The sequence below is a fragment of the Silurus meridionalis genome, chromosome 24, assembly GCF_014805685.1.
Source record: "Silurus meridionalis isolate SWU-2019-XX chromosome 24, ASM1480568v1, whole genome shotgun sequence".
Lineage (NCBI taxonomy): Eukaryota > Metazoa > Chordata > Actinopteri > Siluriformes > Siluridae > Silurus > Silurus meridionalis.
The window spans coordinates 6,896,861-6,912,061 of NC_060907.1; the positions used below are offsets into that span (position 1 = coordinate 6,896,861).

General features: G+C 37.4%; 1 protein-coding gene across 1 annotated transcript; it reads right to left on the reverse strand.

The window, feature by feature from the left end:
- Positions 1–4,803: 4,803 nt before the first annotated feature.
- Positions 4,804–13,627, reverse strand: nsun3 (NOP2/Sun RNA methyltransferase 3). Its single transcript, XM_046837064.1, has 7 exons — positions 13,423–13,627; positions 13,202–13,317; positions 10,085–10,434; positions 9,689–9,843; positions 7,922–8,043; positions 5,087–5,354; positions 4,804–5,024 (listed from the first exon to the last, which is right to left on the reverse strand). Exons 1-6 carry the CDS (start codon positions 13,549–13,551, stop codon positions 5,087–5,089), a joined length of 1,140 nt encoding a protein of 379 aa, XP_046693020.1. The 5' UTR covers positions 13,552–13,627; the 3' UTR covers positions 4,804–5,024.
- Between the last annotated feature and the right edge of the window lie 1,574 nt (positions 13,628–15,201).

The window sequence follows — 15,201 nt, forward strand, 5'->3', positions numbered from 1 at the left end:
TCCACTTCCCACATTAGTAAATTCAGTAAAGAATATTTCTGTCTTTCATTTCATTCTGCTTTTAAATGTAATTTTCAAACATTTCTATCTAATTCACACATATAGTATAAAGAGAAGTTATTTGACCTCCAATCCAATTCCCTCCATGCTTCCTTAAAAGCTTGAAAGAACAAAAAATACTAAACGTTGTTTGAGTTTTTGCCAATAGTTGTGCTTTGACCACATGCTATTCCTAGATATTATTTATTTATTTATTTATTTATTAAAAATCTGATATAATCAAACAAATTAAATAACATATACTGGATATAAAATAAATACATTAATTAATTTATTGAATTTATTTAAAACAATAAAAAAAAAGAGAGAAATAAAAATATTCACAAAATAGAAATCTAAAAAACTAAATAAACAAAAAAACAGGTGGACTTTCACTGAAGACACTATCCCCGTTTCTCTTATGCTGTAAGTAGACCCAATAGTTAAAAAGCTTTATACAATTTCTCATCATTTGTAATGAAACTTCTTGAAGCCTGTATTCCGTTACTTGAAATGATCTGCAAATTGAAATTATGAAGGAAGTGCTTTCATCATGACCTTCCATTCTAAATCTGGGGGTGTATCAGCCTGCATGGGTTACATGTATTTACACCACAGTGGGGTTAAATCCTCGAATCTGATTAGCCAAAAGGGTTATATTACATGCTTAATTATTAGCATTTTATAGAAACAATTCACACAGAAATGTGCATGTCTGTAATCATTGATATGGCACCATTTTCTGTGTGTTGATGAGTGTGATTGATCTGAGGAAAGGCTGGAAATGTCGACTTACAATTTTACAATTGATAAAACATCCGTGAGAACAGGAGCGATCTTGTTTTGTGGATGTTTCACCACATTAAATGCAATTGTAAATCGATCAGATGTATGATGCGTCATTCAAAAATGAAATGTCTTGGTGTGTCCCAGTACAGTGCAACCTATGTCTATGAAACAACGGCGAGGTTTTGACTCTCCTTTTAATGGTTCCTTTTTCAAGCGGAATTGTAAATGTACTGTAAACTCAACAAAAAGTGTGAATTTACTTCTCATTAATGTTTTATTTACTACTTCAAATGAATAATACAATAATAAAATAGTTTTTGTTCATATTTTCTAGGTTGTAAATTTGTAAAAAGGTGTTTAAATATTTATTATATAATTATATATATATTACGCTATAATAAATAGATATGTTACAAGGAAAGAAATTACATTAGATTGTAAAAAATAATATACTATATAAAAGATTTTCACTTAAATGATTCCAGTTATTATTGTGTATACTAAATGTATATAAAGTTATAAGATTCCTTTTGATAAATAAAAAATCTAAGTTAAATTTTTTTGTATTTTTTGTTTACTTAAATTAAAAACACAGATAGCTATAAAAAAAAGAAATAAGGAAAAACAAATCATGACTTTCATTTTAAGTCAACATGTCAAACTTTCTGTATTTTTAACAGCTAAAGAAAACATTTTCACTCACTTCCCATTTACCTACAGGTATATGTGTTTTTTTTTTTATACACAAACAAAATTTGTGATACAATACAGAAAAAACTGTAAAAAATAAATAAATAAATAAAAAAATAGAATTACAGCTTTATATATCGAGATGCTTTGACTTACCTTTTTTATCAGCTACACCTGTACACAAGTCTCACTGTTAGTCCTAAAACCCACAAAACCTCAGTGATGTATGTCACATGTAGTTGCAATGTCTATTCACCAACAGTCAGCTTTGTGTTTGTAGATTGTGATTTTATCTTCTGAGTTTGTTTGTTTGTATAAATAGGGTCCATACATAATAAAGGCAAAAGAAAGAAAAAAACAGTCATTTGATAATTATATTTTAGGTTGAATGGAGCAGAGCCTCATACAGTTTTTTTGATAGATGCATCGTCTCTGACGTAGTTTCAGTTTGTTTGTTTTTTATTTGGGGAGCTCATTGTGCACCTCAGCTCTTACGGTGACCCCCCAAAAGTATTCGGACACGTACGCAACACTGCCAAACGCTTTACAAGCACATTTTCCAAAATAATAATAAAATAAAATAAAAACAAGTTCATACCTATTTTATTAGTTATGTGCTGTTTTACACTCTGATTTGTATTGTATCAAAATCTACAATATTTAATGAAAATCGTTTTTAATGACATCACTTTAAATGGTGTAGCTTTAACACAAATGTTTGCACATGAGCCTTCAATCAGCCTGATGGCAAAACAAAGCCTATTTACACCCAATCTGCACTTGAACTTGCACCGTAAACGTTTTCTTCCCATAGGAAACAATTATAAAGAAAGTACTGTATATTAAACCACATTCAACGTTAAGACATTGATACTAACGAATACTAACAGACCCAAGTTTTGCATAGCACCTATAAAAAGTTATTAACACATTTCACACATTGTTTTGGTTTGAATATAATTTGTAACCGATTCTATTTTGCTTGATTTATATTGTTTTGAAATAAATGGAACACAAGAGAAGTCCATTGTACTTTATTCAATATGAAATAATAATGGCTCTCAAAAATACTGCTATTGGTTTCAGTACTGGTTTTGGAACTTAGTTGGAATCAGATCAAAAAGAATATAATAAGTGGTATTCCAGTGAATGAGGGGTCCAGGAGCACTGATAACAAATAAATTATTACCTTAACATCTAAAACAGATATATCTTTCCATCTTTCCACTTTTTTAAATGTTTTACTAATAATACTAATAGTAACATTTTATACATTAAGTGACCATGTGTGAAAAGTACCTCCATGACTGTCTTTGGGGCAACCAATTCAAATTCCTACCAACTCAGATAGAAATCTTCAAATGAAATCTTTTTGTAAGTACTGTAGTCGCTCTAAAGGTTCGACCCGAGCACTTTTGAGCCTTAAGCCCCTTTCACTTTTCATTTACTAGAAATAAGTTCTAAGTGCTGCAGAGGAGCTGAACCTGCTCGATAACCACATCCTGCAAAAAAAAAAAAAAAAAAAACAAACAAAAAAATTCCACATCAGCAAAATGAGTGTGTTGGATCAGGGCTGACATTTCCATGAGCATGAGAGTTTCTTAACACCAGAGTTTGGGCCTGAAGGCTGAATTTGGCTCATAATGATCTTTGATTTAAGCCCACTATGAGATGCATGATGCATAGAGGTATATTCTCTCTCTCTCTCTCTCTCTCTCTATATATATATATATATATATGTATGTATGTATGTATGTGTGTGTGTGTGTGTGTGTGTGTGTGTGTGAAGAGTAAAAGAATAGAAAGAAAATGGCATTTGGAAAAATTTAGAAAAATAAGTATCTACTTCATGCCTCTTATTATGCCTCATTGAATAGCTATAATAGGTATTTAACTCAATTGTGCAATAAATTGGATTGTTTCTCATTGCATTTTTTTTTTCAATAAACACACCAACTCAAAGTTGCAGTGAAAACTCAGCACAGCGACAGCATGTACAGGGTGTAATGGATGTGTTTAGGGAAGGAAAAGTTACTGCAGGCCTGGTAGTTCCTGTAAACCCCAGTTTAAACACAATGCCAATGACCAAGAGAGCGATTCAGATGATTTCTAACATTATTCATTATAGCAAAACTTCTCTCGTTATGCCTTTAATCACAGCGAGGACTTTGCATCAGCAGCCGTTTTAACAAGGACACTATTTTACTGATGTAGGATGGAAGACGTGGGTGTGGGTGAGGCTTCTATGAGGTCAGTGAATATTGGTGAGTTGGATACATCTTTCTGCAGACAGTTTGAATTATAAGAGTGCACCAGCACCAACTTTTTTTTTAACACAACAAATACATACTATATGGACAAAGGTATGTGGACACCTATAATGTCCACTCTTGAAGATGTTCCACTAGATTTTTCAAATATTTGTGCTCATTCAGCTACAAAGGTATTAGTAAAATCATACTGGTATACAGTGAGGAGACCTGGGATGCAGTCAGGTGTTTGATAGGGTTGAGTTCAGATCTCTATAGAAGGAGATCTTCCACTCCAACCCATGTAAACCATTATGATGCTGCACAGGGGTATTGTCATGTTGGAACAGGTTTGGGTCTCCTAGTTCAAGTGAAGGGAAAATTTCATGCTTCAGCATCCAGAGACATTCTATTCAATTGTGTGCCTCCAACCTTGTGGTAACAGTTTGGGGGGAAAAACACAAGGAACAGATTATTATAAGACCAAATCGCAAACAGAGGAATGGCACAAGAACATGAAAGATTTTATATTTTATACAAAGATTATATACAGATTTTATAGATTTTATCCCTGACCACCTCAAGTGTAAAAGGTGGTATCAAAAGGTTTTGAGACTCACACTGGTTCCAAGAAAGTACTTTATTTATCTACGTTTACACACTATTACCACTTTAAGTGTCCTGGAAGTCTGGATGTGAGCTGGATCTCCGCAACGGTGTCAAAACAGCGACCTAGAAGTCGAATCGTCATCTTTTCGGGAAAAGGGTGAAGTCTGCAGGAGCCAAGGTGGGCTCCCGATGTACACAGGACAATGTCTTTTGGCGCACTGCCTAATGAAGTGCTCCCTGTGACTGTGCGTGCAGTCTTGTGCTGCCATCTGTTGGTGTGTTACAAAACTAGTTGAAACTTTTTGATAGCGCCTCGTTTAATATAATAAATTAAACTAAAAGATCTGAACACTTACGCCTGCTAATTGTAGCAAAATAATAAAAAAGGGATTTTGTGTTTTATTTATTTTTTTTTTAACAAAGCAAATTCCAGATAATTACAGCTTTTTATTTAATATTAAAACTCATGTAATACATTTTTTGATCTATTTAGTTTCATTGAATGTTTTGGAAACAACATGGACCAGCTTTTCCTCGAAACACTGATGCACACACACACACACACACACACACACACACACACACACATTCTATAAAATGTTTAATAAATAAATTACACCTAACATTACACATCAATCCCTTTTTTTGACAAATCAGATTAAAGCACTGATGTAATGGAGGTAGATTCAACTCTATGAGAGCCTCTTTCATCAGGAGCGTCTCCTCAACCCACACACATACATGGGCCCCCATGTTCGTCCCTGTTCTGGCACAACCAAATGACCCACAGGTGGCTGAAGGCGGGCGAATTTAAAATGAGCCGAGAGTGAGCCAATCAGCTCCTCCTCCAACTCCACAAGCTCCACCCCCTGAGAGGAGGACAGAAGCGCCTCCATGACTGCTTGGTTTTCAGCACGGGAAAAGGTGCAGGTGGAATAAACGACGAGTCCTCCGGGACGCACTGCTGCCAGGGCCGAACTGCAACACACACACGCAGGAGAAATTTCATAATAGCTTATTATCTTGTTGGCTAAAAGGTCATCATTATTATCTTGAAGGTCAGCCAGTCACCGCCTTGCACATGACCTCGGGCTTCATTTAGAACACATATTTACACTGGATACACTACATGGACAAAAGTGTGTGGCCACCTGACCATATGATTTTTGACCTTTTCTGAACATCCCATTCCATATTTAGTCCCTATTTGCTCCTATAATGACCTCCATTTCTTCTGGGAAGATGTTCCACTAGATTTTGGAGTGTGATTGTGGAGATTTGAGCTCATTTAGCTATAAGGGTGTTGGTAATGCAGGGTTTCTGCAGTCAAATCATTGAATTTAGACTTTTTAAGACCAATAAGAATGAAATGTAAGACTTATAATCACAACATTAAAAACACACACTTTAGCAACCGGCCTTAACCAAGCAAAATATTTTTGCAATGATTTACAAATGTCATAAATCCATATTCTATTCACAATAATAACATATCAAATGTTTAATTTTATAATACACCATTTTAAGGAAAAGGTCATTTTGAATTTGATGGCTGCAACAGGTCTCAAAAATGCTGTGAAGCATCATGTCTTCTGTCTGGGAGAGGAATGTTGTCCTATATGTGTCTGATACAGGATTCTAGCTGCTCAACAGTTCTGGGTGTTCTTTGTTGTGTTTTTGTTGTACTTTGATTCGCAAAATGCTTTTCAAATGGTGAAAGGTCTAGACTGCACAGGCCAGGTTTAGCACCTGAACTCTTCTACTGCAAAGTCATGCTATTACACACACACACACACACACACACACACACACACACACACACACACACACACACACACATTGTTAGCAACTGGCCAAGTCAAATTTTTTCAGACGTTTTTCCGTCAGTGGTACAATCCAAAAGAGACTCACTCCAGTAACAACAGTGAGAAAAAAGCTGATTGGCTGTTGCATGTTGGTCTCATTTGTAGTCTCCGACAGCGAATTATATTTGGACGAGCGAAGGAAAGAACCACGACACCGCAGAAACTAACAAGTGCTGTGGGAGCATTTCAATGAGCATTAGAGATAGCGTTACATGGACATCGAGACCTGCTTTAACGATTTAAGACCCCCAACAGCCAAATTAAGACTTTTTATTCCGATTTTTAACTTTTAGACTTTTTAAGACCCTGCGGAAATCCTGTAAAGGTGCAGATCTTCTTCTCCAGCCCATGTAACGTAAATCTTCATGGTGCTGGCGTTGTTCTCATAAAAGGGAAATTTCATACCACCACATCCAAAGATATACAATTTTGTGCCTCTACATTTATTACATTTATTACATTCCCGGCCGAATTACATACAGCTGGAAATGGCGATATTTTTGTTCATATAGTCCAACAATGATGTGCTGCAGCCATGTGTCCTGCACTCCACATCGAAGAAGAAGAAGCAGTGCTCCGTATAACACGATAGTGTAACACAATCAATCACACTATCTGGAACTATTCGCAGTGGTGCTCCAAACATCCGTATCTGGATATCGAGTTAAAGCTGAATCCATCGAGCGTAGAGAGAAGCTTCTGCTCGCTCAGCACTCAGGCCACGAGTCAAGCTCAGGTTAGAGATTTTTGAGAGGTGGGAAGATGACGATGTACGTTCCCACGGCTTCAACCGATCAGAGCATAAACGTCATAATCAATCTTTAGAACATGTATTTGCCTACATGCACATTGGCTCAAACGTCAACCCCACAGGAGGCTGTCAATTATCTGTGCGAGTGCACACTTTTGTATTTCATTTTGACACTTATTTTTGATTGTACCTCCTCAACAAACTCACTCAATACCATTTACCAAAATACTTCATAAACAAGGTTGTATTGTGTCTTATAACTTTTCTTTATCTGTCTGTTCAAATATCAGACTTACATTTATCCCCCCAGATCCAGAGCGAATTCTCTCATTCATAAAACTGAGCAGTTGAGGATTAAGGGTTCGTTTGAACGGCACTGATTTTATTAAGGTGGGATTAATGCATTTCTGTTCGAACCGTTTTTGTTAAAAATATAAATAAATAAATCTGAAAGCGAAATTAAAATAAAGATGTAACAAGTCTAAAATTTAAATTGTTGTTCTGCCTATATTTAAAAATCCTGCAATTTCATAAGGGGGTATACACACTGTAAGTCAGATCTAGATCACTTGAATTACATGTCATTTTTAAATGGGAAAAAAAATTGAGAGCTGCTGTCTGACTTCCTTAATAGATAGATAGATAGATAGATAGATAGATAGATAGATAGATAGATAGATAGATAGATAGATAGAGAGAGAGAGAGAGAGAGAGAGAGAGAGAGAGAGAGAGAGAGAGAGATAGATAGATATGGGAGCAAAAAGAAAAATCTTATGACAGTTTTTTAATAAAAAAACAAAAATTCAAATCTAAGATTTCATTGATGTTAATGTAGAGTTACGTCAGTTGTCAGTACATTTTTATTTACTTTCTGAACACCGGCATTAAGTGAAATACTCGCAGTGAGTTAAGATGTCCAAGTTGCTCACCAGAGAAGCTGTTTTTGCAGCTGAGGCAACTTCGATCGCTCTCTCAGCCGCAGCTCCCCCTGCTGGGCTCCGGCGCTAAACAACCAACTGCGGTCATTGGAGCATGGGGCATCTACTAGCACCTGACACAAGGGACAAAGACACACACACACACAAACACACACATACAGGGGAACATGTGTGAATATCAGCAAGAGAAAAAAAATGAGGCGGGAAAATATTCCATGCACCTGCTGGGAATAGCGACGGGAGTCGAGAGGCAGGATGCCGTGAAGGGAAACGGAGGATGCGAGACGTTGCTACTCTAAAGCCCTCGAAAGGAAACACACAATCAAACCCACACCAACCAAACCCCTTACACACACAGCTAGAAATGACACACACACACACCAGTCAAGAGGGAGTTGAAAGAAAGAGAACATCTGAAATTAGCAGATGGAGGACACACCTGAGTTACAGTGGAGTTTGCCAATTTATTACTTTCTCTTTTTTTTAAAGGTATCAAGAAGGTGAAGAAGCAAGAAGAAGAAAAACAAACAAATTTATATATTTTTTTTTTTACTGTGGGTTCATTTTTGATTATAAATAAAATGACAATGGATTTTTATGGGGACCAGCTGAAGTCTAAACTGATATATATATTCAAATCCAGTCCCTGTTAAGATACAAAAACAAGCACACACACACACACACACACACACACACCCACCCACCCACACACACACACACATTCTACTTATTCCAGCTAAACTCCATTCAGAGATTAAAGTTTTTTCGCTCCTCATTAGAGTCGGCTCACTGCAAATGTCTTGATGAACAGAGACTTGAACGTCTGCCTGCACGCCTGCTTTATTCCCCCATAATTCCTCTCTGTCATAGCTCTACTGCCTACAGGGCTGATTAATAAATAAAATCAATCAATCAATCCATAGGAGGCCACTCTGAAGGCAAAATACATATAGTATGCATGATGATGCTCCATAGCGGAAAAGGCCAGGATGGAAGCACATCACAGAAATGAAATCATGGCTCTGTTCGAACGAGTCAGGATGACAAGGTTCCTGTTGTACGACTCGGAGTCAGCCTGAGATGAATTGTACAGATCGGCTGGAGAGAAGAGTCCGACTGAGACGGGTAAAGGTAATTTGGCTTCACTTCCTGGCTTTTGTTTGGGTAACTGATAAAAATGGCCCACAGCATCCATGTGGATTGATGAAACATCAATGACAATGCTTCCACCTTGTGGATAAAGCTGTGCACTGCAGCATATTGTAGTACTCTCGCTTAATATTTATGAGAGAAAGAAATTAAATTGAAAATGAAAACCTTCAACAAAAAAACATTTATTTACAATGTCTTCTCTCAGATATATATAAAAAAAAAACTTATTTTAATCAGTAAACATTTGTTTTGTGATGCGCCGAGTCTCAAATCAAGCACCAAAATCCGCCATGATGCAGACATCCGGCAATTAAAACCGTCTGTGTGGAAACATAGCAGGAGATCCTCCACTCCAACCCATGTAGAGCAGATCTTCACAAAGTTTTTTTGTGCACAGGGGCATAGTCATGCTGGAACAGGGTGTGGGTCTCGGAGTTCAAGTCAAATAGAAAAACACATCACATATACAACCGTGTGCCTCAAACTCCAATTAGAACCATTTATAGCTGGAAAAATCAGGTGTCCCAACACTTTTGTTCATATAGTGAATCAGTGACACACTTGCGAAACTGGAAAGCAAATTATAAACAGACGTGGTCCTCTTACCTTGTCGAACATCCCCGGCTTCTGGTTCCCGATGTCCCTGCCGTCTTCGTTGGTCACGGACAGGGTGTCTCCGAGTGCACGGGGGACATATGACTGCAGGGTCTTCATCAACCACATGTACCTGCTCTTATCCACTTCATTACAATGCAGCAGTGCTGAGAGTCACATTAACACAACATAAGCACTGGCAATGACACTCCTTGTGATATTTTTTATACTTATACAGTACTTCATATATAAATTTAAATATATGTTTAAATAACATTACATAAATTTAAATAAATGTTGTTGAACTTCACTCCACCACCAGGGCGCTGATTATATTCTATAAGTGCACACACTGTGGTGTTTCCTTCCTCCTACAGGACAGTGGTGATTAAGAAAGCAGGCTCGTACCCGGGTTTGCCGTTTGCAGCACAGCGAAGGCTTTCCCACCAGGAGCAGAGCACAGATCCAGCACCTTCTCTCCGTCCCTCACGGCCAGAGCCAGCACGGGCAGCAGGGACGCAGCATTGAGCAGGTAGTACTGCTTCAGCCAGCCGTCCCGATGTCTCTGCTTGGGCAGACGCGCTGCTTCTTTATGGACGAGACACTGAAGGTGTTGTGATCGAGAGAAAGGAGAATCCGGTGGAGAGAGGAGGCTGTAATATCCAGACGATTTTAAATCAGCCTCGATGTCCACATGATCACTGAAGCGATTCAGCAGGACGCCGTACTGCCAGCACTGAGGATTCAGCAGGACTTCCCTGAGGAAGTAAATTAATTAATAAATTAATAAGTAAGTAAGTAAAAAAAAAAAAAAAAAAAAAAATGAAAATGTATACTTAAAAAAAAAAAAGTAACAAAAGAAACCCCTATTCAAATAAATAATTAAATTCAACAGGACTTCCCTAAATAAATAAATAAATAAATAAAATAAATATAGTACAAATAAATAATAATAAATAAATACTAAATTTTTTTTTATAATACTTCATAATGAATTCTTATTTAATAATAATTACTATTTAAAATAAATCCAGTAATTACATGAACAAATGCTTAAACTATAAAATCAACAGTTACCAATAAATAAACAAGTTACAATAAATAAATAGTTACAAATAAATACAATGAAAATAATAAAGAAATAATACCAGATAATACCAAGAACGTTCTAAGTAAAATATTTATTTTACAAATAAAAAATAGATAAGAAATTAAATACTAAAATAACTACTAAATATAAAAATGAGGAAATACAATAATTAGATATTTAAATAAATACAAAACATAAATAAATGCTAAAATAAAAATGACAAACAAAAAAGATTCAACAATTACCAATTACAAAAAAACGAATAAATAAAAGACATTTAAACAATTTTTTTTTTATTTCATTAATAAGAGACATGTCCTGTGAGACCTGTCCATGATTATTTTAGTGTAATTAAGATCATGTTGATCATGTTGATCACTGTAGTTCTCTGGGAGCCCTCTTAAGAATTTACCCAGTTTTCACACACACTTGAGTGTGTGTTTAAATCTCTTTATCTGTGTGCAACCATCAACTCTGCCTTAACATACACCCGAGCCTGATGATCGCTCAGGAGGATTCGTTTTCTACATTTTCTACAAGTCACATGTTTATTATAAGGCTGATAAAGGAATAACAGTAAGTGATCACAGGATCTTCTATCTGAGAGTGTTCAACGACATAAAAGGTATCTAAAAACAGATAAAAAGTCATTTAGTAGGAAAAGAAACAGAACGGAAAATTGCTAGGGGAGTTATTATATTAATATAACAGCATGAACCCCATTAGATTTTATGTGTGGACTACAATCATCCCTTTCACCTGTCAATCAAATTCACGTGCTCACACCTCCCTCGTTATATTTTTACACTGCCGGTCAGCTGATATGAAACACCAAGTCTTTTATCGTTATTGAGAAACACGTGCATGTTCTTTGTATCAACTTTTACTTTGACCAAATAAATATATAAATGTACAGATTTTCCACTTTATTTTCATTGAAAAATCTTCCCTTTGCATAAATACAGCGAGCGACCAATCAGGATCGAGATGTTTTGATTGTCGCTTTGTGTATCTACTGAGCACCAACATACAGTTCAGCATCAGTTCAACAGCAAGCAGAACATTTAGAATAAATGATGGAAGAAATGTGACATAATTTGTGTGATTATTTTAAAGGAGGTTTTGGGCTCATGATCATTGTAATAGAAATCAATCAGTTTTTGAGTCAATATCATCATTCTATTAATAGATCAGTGAGAGTCACAGAGACTTTTCACATCTTCCTCTTCTTCTTTTTTCGGCTGCTCCCATTAGGGTCGCCACAGCAGATCATCCGTCTCCACACCACCCTGTCCTCTACATCTGCCTTTTTTACACCGACTACTTGCATGTCTTCCCTCAGCACATCCATAAACCCCGTCCTTGGCCTTCCTCTTTTCCTCCTACCTGGTGGCTCCATCCTCAGCATTCTCCTACTGATATAACTCATGTCCCTCCTCTGCACATGTCCAAACCATCTCAATCTCGCCTCCCTCACCTTGTCACCAAAACATCCTACATGCACTGTCCCTCTAATAAACTCATTTCTAATCTTGTCCATCCTCGTCACTCCCAACGAAAACCTCAACATCTTCAGCTCTGCTACCTCCAGCTTCACCTCCTGTCTTTTACTCAATGCCACTGTCTCTAAACCATACAACATGGAAGGTCTCACCACAGACCTATAAACTTTCCCTTTTCATTCTCACAGATACCCTTCTATCACAAATCACTCCTGCTATCACTCTTCTCCACCCACTCCACCCTGCCTGCACACTTTTCTTCACTTCTCCAATACACTCTCCATTACTTTTCATTGTTGACCCCAGGTACCTGAACTCCTCCACTTTCTCCACCTCTTCTCCCTGCAACTGCACCACTCCACTGCTCTCCCTCTTATTTACACACATGTACTCTGTCTTACTCCTACTGACTTTCATTCCCCTTCTCTCCAGCGCATATCTCCACCTCTCCAGGCTCTTCTCAACCTGCTCACTACTCTCACCACAAATCACAATATCATCCGCAAACATCATAGTCCACGGAGACTCCTGTCTGACCTCGTCCGTCAACCTGTCCATCACCACTGCAAACAGGAAAGGGCTCAGGGCCGATTCTTGATGCAGTCCGACCTTCACCTTGAACCAGTCTGTCGTTCCTACTGCACACTTTACTGCTGTCACACTGTCCTCATACATGTAGAGACTTTTAACATAAACTGAATTAATTGAGCAAAGAGTCTTGTGACAATAAAATGATAATAGGAACATTATAGTCATAATAAATCATAGTACTTTGGTACTATTACTTCTACCTTATCTAATTGGTTCTAAGGTACCAATGGTACTAAGGAACATAAATCCCTCAGACTAGATGTTTCCACACTTTTGATTCAGGTAATGATTCTGCTGATGTTTTGATGATATTCAGGCAGAAGAAAACGTTACATTTCCCACCTTGAAGAAAGCCAGAGCTCTCCCAGCTCCTCTGTGTACTGAGTGTTGAAATGCTGCAGCACGGATTCACACACTTTCCTCTCAGTTCTTCTCCGTGTCTCCTCTTGGACACAAAGCTGGAATTTACAAATTTTACGTTAAAACTTTTATATATGGGTTTATAGAAGCAGAAACACCACGTGACCGGCGGCCATGACTCCCGAATGTAAACAAAAACTAACCCCGGTGTGAAGTCCTCGACTGATTCGGTTTAACTGAAAGGAAACAGGGACACTGCCGGAGCACCCTTTTATTATACAACAGCATCCCGTGAAGACATTCGTTTTGGAAAACCATTTTAATGACAACATTGACAGAGCATTATAGACAGCTGGTGAAACCCCGGTCCGTCCGCTTTATATTACCGCCGCAAACACGGACCGCCGCCATCCGTTCCGCCCCTCCATTTGCTCATTATTAGAAGAAAACGTTCCACACAATATCAAATTCAATTCGATTCTTTCTTTAATGCAACTATTCAATACTGATGTTAGACCACTAAACAATAGGTTGTGAGGCTGCCTCAATCCACGCACCGTGAAAACGTTGGGCCCCTGAGCAAGGCCCCTAACATTTAACCGCTCTGTTGCATAAATGAGATAATTATATATTGTGTTTGGATAAGGGCGTCTTCAAAATGCCATAAATGTAAACGCAAATCTGCTTTGGTACAATACAATTTGCTAGATTAACCAGATGTTCCATGATACTTCAGAAACAATATATGATACCATTCTGTCCAGTAATGAACAGGTGAATATTTTACAATACAAATAAAGCTGATACAAAACAATACGTTTTCAATTTTAGGCTAATGATTTAACAGTGAATAATACTAATGATCACCTACAATAGGATAATTTCCAGTTCATAAAGCAATAAATCAATATTTGGAAATACTACTGTCTCCCGCTATATGATACGAGTTTATACAGTAATGACTTGAATTGTTAGCTACACATTTCTGTTCAAAATATACCAACAGTGAATCTGAATACAATTCTGTTTGGTACAAAAAGTGAGGATTTGAGTGAGTTTGACGAGGGCCAAATTGTGACGTCTACACGACTGGGTCAGAGTGCTCCAAAACAAGCTCTTGTGGGATGTTCCAGGTCTGCTGTGGTCAGTATCTATCAAAAGTGCTCCAAGGAAGGAACAGTGGTGAACTGGTGAAAGGGTCACGAGCGGCTGAGGCTCATTGGTGTATGTGGGGAGTGAAGGCTGGTCCGTGTGGTCTGATCCAACAGACGAGCTCCTGGAGCTCAAACTGCTGAAGAAGTTAATGCTGTTAATGATTGACTGGTCAGAACTGTTTTGGCAGCAAAAGGGGGACCGACACAATATTAGGCAGGTGGTCATAATGTTGACATATCGATGTATATATGTATAAGTCTGTTTTTTTGTCCAAAAGTGCAAGTTAGCAATCGTGTAAGTGAATCGCAAAGAATATTAACTAACTAGCTCACTATAAGGTATTACATTGTGTTTGCTACTACATTTCTGCCTGGTCAAGTGCATTTCCAGGTAACAAAATCATGGGATTAGTCCACAATGTGGTCACAGGACTATCCTGTAGGCTGTGCCAAGAAAGTTTCAGAGGTGGTCAATTATGGCAGGTCATATATAGTGGAAATGCTGTAACAATGAAAAACCAATTGTGGCATGGTTTTATAACATTTTCCCAAAATCCATACCAAACCAATATACATTTTTTTGTTTTGTTTAAAATGGACCAAATTTCTTGAATAAATATTCAGACTTGGGTTACTTCAGGTTATACAGTGCACACCCGCCTATACGGTAATTACACCGTCTGCAGAGATGCTTCATTTACTTGTGTTTTTAGTTGAATCCTGCTTTCTGCTTGCTAAAAGCAGTGACTACCACTTAGTACCAAACTTAAATGACAAAGTTCACAGTCTGGTCAAGAGTTCCTCTGGAAGAGAAGATATCTGCAGATC